The following is a 6,932-nucleotide window of genomic DNA, read 5'->3' as shown; positions in this document are numbered from 1 at the left end:
ATCCCACGACCGGCTCATTCTGCTACCCGCAGCGCCATTAGGGAAACCTCTCTCTCGTGTCTCTACGCCAACCACTTCGTGCGCTCCAAGCGCACCCCTCCTGCGTTCTCCACCTCCCAGCCCATACCCTGCCAAGGAGGGCGAAAGAACGGCAAAGTGGGGACGAATGCTCACCGCTGACTCCCGGGACGAAGGCGGCAACGTCGAAGTGTGGGGCGTTAGACCGAACAAGGAGCATAAACTTCGGGAGCGGACATTCAAGGGCATCCCGAACTGCTGGCGGAGCGCCGCCTGGGAAGTGCTCATGAATAGGTTCACCAAGACGGGCAGAAGGGAGCTGCGAACACTTGCGGGGGAGTACCGTCAAGCCCTGGACCAGCCGTCGAGCTACGACATCCAGATCGACTTGGACGTGCCACGGACGATCGGCGGTAATGTCCTCTTCCGCACGCGCTACGGTCTGGGGTAGGTTGTCACGGACTACTTGGCTGCCGCCCGTCTGACTGATGACCCCTCGCAGACAACGATCATTATTCCATGTCCTGCACAGCCTGTCATTACGCTGCGATACGTGCGGGTATTGCCAGGGCATGGGTCCCATCGCCGCGACACTCCTCTGCTACTTCGACCCGGAGCGTGCGTATGCATCGCTTGTGCGAATACATGACGCATACTCGATGCACGAAATCTTCAGCCCCGGGTTTCCTGGGCTGCTTGAGGCGATCTACGTTCAGGAACGCATCACGGAGCAGATGATGCCTGACGTCTATGCGGCGTTCAAGAAACACATGATCTCGACAACGTCCTACGCAACAAAGTGGTACATAACCCTGTTTGCCAATTCTGTGCCATTCCAAGCGCAGCTCAGGTTGTGGGATGCGTTCCTCCTGGAGGGCCACGACATCTTCATTGTCGTGGCTGTGGCTGTAGTGTGGGTCTACAGAGGTAGGTCCGGCGAAGTCCGCGCGCAGGAGTCGGATCTGACTATCGCTTTAGATCATATCACTTCGAGCTCGGCCAATTTTGAAAGCGTCTTGTCATTGCTCTCATCCTTCTTCGTTCCCGAGGACGAGAACGCCCTTCTATCATGGATAGAAAAGGTCATCTCTGACAAGACGATGCGAGACCAGATGCATGCTTGGCGACAAGAATGGAAACGTCTCGTGAAAGAAGGCAAAGACGGCTCGGCACTCCTATAGCCCCAACACCCCTATCCATCTCTGCATGCACATCCTGTCGTTCTTGTGGTCTTGCGGTGTATTATGCTTGTCGCACTCTGTATATACGCTCCTTCGTCATCTCGCTACCCGGAAATACCGTACAATTATAGCTACTAGTACTTGCACGCTGTACCATTTGCACCAGCCTTTTACACTATCATGTTTAGGCCCAACACTCGCTCACAGACTTTCCGCGCGATATAGACGGCGCATACAGATTCTTCCCGCGATCACGCTCAGGCTGCGCCCGCTTACTTTGACGACCTATACTCTCTACGCTACAACGTATCTCAAATTCTGCTTGTCCCTTGTATTCTGGGTGTCTGACCTGTTAACGCGGGTGGTTCTTCGACCGATGCAGTGGTGGGAACCCGTCGCTAGGCCAATCTGAGCGAGGCTCTTGTGCTCAAAGCGGCTGTTCGTCAGCGTCCTTTATCCACAAATGGCAATCCCCTTGTATACGCTATCACTGCTGGCCTTCCTCTGTCTCTCCCAAACCCCGATGACGCGGGTCGTACTAGGAAGGCTCAAAGCGTATAAGATATGCGCACCCTGCAGCTTGGAGACCATCAGGCCTTCGGTCTACAACGCACACCCAATCACTCCAGGCACTCGCCTCCGCTGCCTACTAGCTCATCGTCGCACCAGTCGTCGTTAGCTCGACGTTGCTGATCTATCACTCTAAACCCACGCGACATTATACTTGGTGCACCGCTTCTCGAGTCACCTACACACCTACCAGTTTAAACGAGACACCACACACTACATAAAGCATGTCCTACTACCCGTCGTCGCCTTCTTCCCCCGCCTCCGGCTTCTTCCCCACGGCACCCGCGTCGCCGCACGCGTTCTCGTCGTTTCACCAGTCCCCGCGGGACGGACACGCGATGTACGCCGCCTTCGGCGGGTCGTATGGGCCCGGCCAGTCCGGCGGGGCATCGGCAGGGCAGGGAGGCAATGGTTCGATGGGCTCGCTGAAGAGGCTTGTGAAGAGGAAGTGAGCTTGGGGCCACTCAGGAGCGGTTGGAGCGGAAGTCGTGGCAGGGGAGGAGGGAGGGAGAGAGCCGACTGCGCACCGCTAGTCGGACAAGGCTTGGACAGGAGACAAGAGGAGAGAGGGAAGACATCTGTCCGCAGGGAGGACCACGAGCCGCACCAGATTTTCCTCCCTCAAGAGTCAAGACCACAGGGGACACGCCGAGCCCCCGCATCGCTTTCGTCGGCATACTTCGCATTTTGGCACACTCATGTCTGTTCGTTCAAAGCCAGCCGTTTCTTTATAGACCACTGTATCCATAGCCAGTTCTTTCGACCTTCTCGTAGCTGATATTATTAGCCGAATGTATCTATAATCTTCTCCTATCCCATGGCAACGATTGTCCGTCTATCAATGACTCTCGGTCGCAGGGAATACTTACAGCATTGAGACAGAGACGAGCAGCATATTAGGGTACTCGCTGACTTTATCTTGAAGTCTGGGTGGGACGACAATACTAATATCTGGGACGGACGCGTTCGCGACGATCAGCGCCACAATGAAATAGACGCCCATATTGAGGACGTGACCGAGGACGAGGCGGACGCCTGCACTTGGTTCACGCCCATTCGCTCCGCAGGCGGTGCCTCCCTGTCTTTCCTTCCCCTACCACCATGCCTTCAGGTCCTCTCAGCATCTCAGCATCCGGCAGGCTTTCAGCATCCGACTACCAGCCTTTGACACCTCGCACGCCGCACTCTCGTTCAGGATACGCAGAAGATGCTATCACGGACGCGGATCTCGACGAGAACGCAGGGTCGTACGCTTCATATCGCCAACAGCAGTCTGAACCACTTCTCGCCTCGTCTGCAAGCCCGAGCTTTCCTGCATCAGGCTATCGGAGTAGAGGCGACGACGTGGACGCTACTGCCAAGCCAATCAAGCGATGGCAGAAACAGCTCTCGGGGAAGACCGTTCTCCACAACACGCCCCTCATCGTTGGTACAATTGTAGCCGGAATTCTCCTGTCTTTGATAGTGGTGTCGTTCAAGAAACCGGAAGCTCTGGATCGCGTTGTCGGCTACATGCCAAACTCGATTCCGAGTAGCAAGCCGGTAGAAGAGGTAATTGCTGCCGAGCCACCATCTCCATCTCCAGTATACATCGACACCATGCCTCCACCTGGCCTCGCCCTCTCATACGAGAACTACACGCAGTTCCCCCTCACGGGCGCACAATACCGACATGAATGCGACATCCTCATGTCCGGCAAGTTCATACACCACTCTTCGTACTGGGACCCACCGAAGGAAGGTATCCTGGACGTCCCCCATCACGACGACGTAACGGACTATCATGTCCCCGAGGGAGGGCTTACGAAGGTTTGCTCGAGAACAATCACGTACCAGCTGGACGGTACCGTAGGGCTGGTCGCGGACCTGGCTTTGATGGCGCAGGCCGCTGCTTTGGCACGAGAGGTACGTCTGCACAGCTCTCAGCGATACGCCCGACTCCCCTTTTGTGTATGCGCCCCATTTGCACGCGAGTTTGCCGCGAATACGCGGAAGAGGGCCTGGGCATCGCCGTCAATTGTCAACTCGCTTTGAAGGGGGTTGCTGATTTTCATGAAGCGCAACAGGACGTTCCTCGTCGATGACACTTATTGGAACCGTGGAAAGTTCGTCGATCACCTATGGTACTGGAAGATCAATTCTCACACCCTTCGACAGATGGACAGACCATTTCCAACATGTACGCGCCAGACAGCCAGGTCCGGAACCTGGTTGCAGAGCCCCGCCTCCGGAAGGTACGACTTAGTTATATGCGCTTGGCATAATACTCAGTGCCCCTCAGAACTTGTTGCTTGTCCCCGCTTTGCAAGACACTGGGTCGTGAGCGCTCGCACGGCCAAGTTCCACCTTGGCCACCCGTTCTCTGAGAACTATGAAGACCCGTACGCGACCCATTCACTCATTCCATCGATGTTGTATTGATTCGGCAGGCAGGTATCAACGAGGAATAAAGCGACAAAAACCTATGTTTGAACACGCCCTGCAGTCCTTCCGAGAGACTATCCGGCCGAACGCGCACAATGCGCAGCTTATCCATTCTGCACGTGCCGAGCTCGCGTCTGTGCTGTCCCTGCCTCCCCACGATCCAACGGCGCGTAATGACGACATGTCCCCGTCTCAGCAGCGGGACGCCGAGCCCGCGCTGCAGGCCCACAACCCCGACCCGTACATCGCGGTGCACATCCGACGCGGCGACCGCCACGCGAGCACCTTCCCGTACCGCGGACACTACGTTCCGCTCGAGAAGTTTGTCGAGGCGGCGCGCGGCGCGTGGACGCGCCTGTACGGCGACGACGCCGGAGAAAGCGCCGCGGCCTTCCCCGCGCCGCCGATCGCGTACGTCGCGTCGGACTCCCATGCGACTGCGCACGAGTTCGTGTCGGCGTTCCCGGCGTCGACGGCCGTCTTCTCGCTCGACTCGAGCACGGACCCTGCGCTGAGGGCGCTCGCGCCGCAGCACGAGTACGTGCAGGAGGAGTTCAATAACATGGAGGCCGAAGACAGGGTCCGGCTCACGCGGGGGATGATCGTGGACCTCGCGATGCTCAGTGGGTTGTGGGCGTGGGAGGATGATGTCGTGCCAGGGGCGACGATCTGCACGTTCAGGTAAAGGCTGCGATACCTTTGCGCTCTGGCTGAGGCTCACGGTATCTTGTAGCTCGAACATCTGCAGGCTGTCTGCTGTAGGCCTCGGCTGGGACCGAGCCTTTGGCTTCGGCGGCGACGACGATCCTCCGTATATCAACGACGCTGAGAAGCGGTGGATCGACCTCGACAATCGTGGTGTTGTCCTCCCGAGCTGGACGGCATTTGAGGTCTTCTCTTGAACAGCGTTCCCACAGACAGTACCTGGATTTCGTTGTTCACTTTGCTTTATTCCGTGCTGTAGCCGCTCATGGAACGGATCACCCTAGTATCAAACCCGCGATAGCTACAGTCAAATATCGGTAAAGAGAAATTAGCAATGGGATCAACATTGTATATTGAAGCTTCGAAGTCGTGATGCCGCCGGAGACACGTCGTCAGTGTGGCTTGCTCTCAGCACACTGCATCACATGCCGCCTTCGGCGATATACCTTCAGTTGCGCGGAGAGGTCGTTGGAATGTCAACTAGTACTAGGTTTGTACAATGAATATGCTGGCAACACAAGGGATGCTGAAGAATAGCATTAAGTGGAACTCAGACATCCGTTTACGAGGCTGTGAGGCTGATGTCAATTCCTACAAAATACATACAGTAGCTGCACAATGCGACGAATTCGATATCAATCATCGGTGGGCCGCCGTACAACGTTATGTACTACAGATATCATATGACTACAGTTTAATTCATTAGAGGCTGGATCCGACAGTTCTGAGGTTGCCGCAAACGTATCATATAGCTAAGGAAGAAAGAAAGACATGGACATGGACGAATGCTCTTTGCAAGGTGTCAGGGGTAGAGGATGACTTACTATGCGGGCTTGTCCGGAGAGGAGTGCAGCTGTCTCGAACACCACCCTTCTACACACTTCCTTGCCGTTGCTTTGAGCTCCTGCTCAGATTGGGGCTCCTCTGCCAGTGCCTCTACGATGGATGCTGTATAACGTGGGATAGACAGTACGCTGAATTGTGCACATAAGACGGCTATACTCTCAAGATAAACAGAAACGAACCTCTTCTGGAGCAGCTCCAAGCCTCGCACACTATTCATCTCAAGTGTATCTAGGCTTTCCCATTGACGGATGAGGATTGCCTGCGCTTCACGAGCGAGGGTGAGTGCCTTGCGCACTTGATCGGCTGTTTCCTGCTGCTTGGGCTGTCACCTGGTCAGGAGGGATCATGGCGTAGCAATAGCAACCTGTTCTACCTCAGTAACACGAGTTTCAAGAATATTAATGTATTCGGCCAGCAGCACACTGAAGATCTTGTTTGTGACTACAGTGCTTTACAATCAGCTATGGCATGCCAACATTGATAACGCTAACGTACCAGGGATCATTTTCGTCAGGAATTATTCGCGCTTACCTGCTGCAGTAATTTCTTCATCGAAGTAAAACCGTCCTTGCACAGGATCGTATGAAAAAAAGCGAAAATAATGAAAGTCGGTAAGCAGGCCATACACTCGAATGCTCTTCTTCTTTGTTGTTTGATTCACTTTGGCTGTGGCCACATTGAAACCCAGTCAAACACCTGCTCGCAAGCACGAGAACAGCTCACCGACATAGCAGCTCCATGAATAACTGGGCAATATCCTTGTCTCCACATGGGTAAGTTGGTGACTGTCATTCAATTTGTTGCATCGTGTAGCTACAGTATTGTATTTCCTAGTGTCTGACTGTACGTGGACGATACACACCAGTGCTCTCCCATCCGAGCATCAATTGCCTACCCATCGAATACTCTCCTCCATATGTATTCTGGTCCATGGTCTATGAGGGTGCTCTGTGGAGGGCGTCACGGTCATGCATTTTGCCACGAGTGGCGGCGCATCATCCCAGCGTGCCCGATGGCCTGGAGCAATATTAGTGCCCCGTTGATGCTCACGAGCCTGCACAAACCCGCACCAGAAGATCATGCATGGTGCATCGAGGAAGAAGACGTGGAAGCTGCACTTTCACCCCGTGGCAAGTGGCATTCGCGCGCAGCTGCAATGCAGACCTGGCACTCATGAAGGCTCATTCT

At 55.0% G+C, this 6,932-nt stretch overlaps 4 protein-coding genes across 4 annotated transcripts in view; 3 read left to right on the top strand and 1 right to left on the bottom strand.

The window, feature by feature from the left end:
- PHACADRAFT_248253 (uncharacterized protein) overlaps positions 1-1,489 on the top strand; it is a 3,233-nt gene extending 1,744 nt beyond the window's left edge. Inside the window, exons 3-5 of the mRNA XM_007390916.1 lie at positions 1-465; positions 521-945; positions 997-1,489. Of these exons, the coding sequence (XP_007390978.1) occupies positions 1-465; positions 521-945; positions 997-1,199 (1,093 nt within the window). The 3' untranslated portion in view covers positions 1,200-1,489. The remainder of the gene's footprint in view (positions 466-520; positions 946-996) is intronic.
- A 165-nt stretch (positions 1,490-1,654) lies between these two features.
- On the top strand, positions 1,655-2,624 carry PHACADRAFT_248251 (uncharacterized protein). The gene has a single exon (XM_007390915.1). The coding sequence runs from the start codon at positions 1,994-1,996 to the stop codon at positions 2,219-2,221; it is 228 nt and encodes a 75-aa protein (XP_007390977.1). The 5' UTR covers positions 1,655-1,993; the 3' UTR covers positions 2,222-2,624.
- A 142-nt stretch (positions 2,625-2,766) lies between these two features.
- On the top strand, positions 2,767-5,504 carry PHACADRAFT_135336 (uncharacterized protein). The gene is made up of 7 exons (XM_007390914.1): positions 2,767-3,674; positions 3,828-3,874; positions 3,927-4,003; positions 4,051-4,150; positions 4,203-4,874; positions 4,927-5,388; positions 5,443-5,504. Exons 1-6 carry the CDS (start codon positions 2,871-2,873, stop codon positions 5,093-5,095), a joined length of 1,869 nt encoding a protein of 622 aa, XP_007390976.1. The 5' UTR covers positions 2,767-2,870; the 3' UTR covers positions 5,096-5,388; positions 5,443-5,504.
- A 757-nt stretch (positions 5,505-6,261) lies between these two features.
- On the bottom strand, positions 6,262-6,420 carry PHACADRAFT_82233 (uncharacterized protein; the record flags this gene model as incomplete). The annotated part of the gene is made up of 1 exon (XM_007390913.1): positions 6,262-6,420. A coding segment is annotated over one exon (159 nt), but the record flags the coding sequence as incomplete, so codon positions are not given.
- Positions 6,421-6,932: the final 512 nt, after the last annotated feature.

The sequence above is a fragment of the Phanerochaete carnosa genome (genome assembly GCF_000300595.1).
Source record: "Phanerochaete carnosa HHB-10118-sp unplaced genomic scaffold PHACAscaffold_1, whole genome shotgun sequence".
NCBI classification, from domain to species: Eukaryota; Fungi; Basidiomycota; class Agaricomycetes; order Polyporales; family Phanerochaetaceae; genus Phanerochaete; species Phanerochaete carnosa.
This window is presented reverse-complemented; position numbering and strand designations above follow the sequence as displayed.

What these genes read in the sequence shown, in the direction of transcription:
- PHACADRAFT_135336 (XM_007390914.1), top strand. Translation starts at nt 2,871, where the DNA reads ATGCCTTCAGGTCCTCTCAGCATCTCAGCATCCGGCAGGCTTTCAGCA. An exon ending in ACTTATTGGAACCGTGGAAA is followed by an intron (nt 3,875 to 3,926) that starts GTTCGTCGATCA and finishes ACCCTTCGACAG; the next exon opens with ATGGACAGACCATTTCCAAC. An exon ending in TCTGAGAACTATGAAGACCC is followed by an intron (nt 4,151 to 4,202) that starts GTACGCGACCCA and finishes TTCGGCAGGCAG; the next exon opens with GTATCAACGAGGAATAAAGC.
- PHACADRAFT_248251 (XM_007390915.1), top strand. Translation starts at nt 1,994, where the DNA reads ATGTCCTACTACCCGTCGTCGCCTTCTTCCCCCGCCTCCGGCTTCTTC.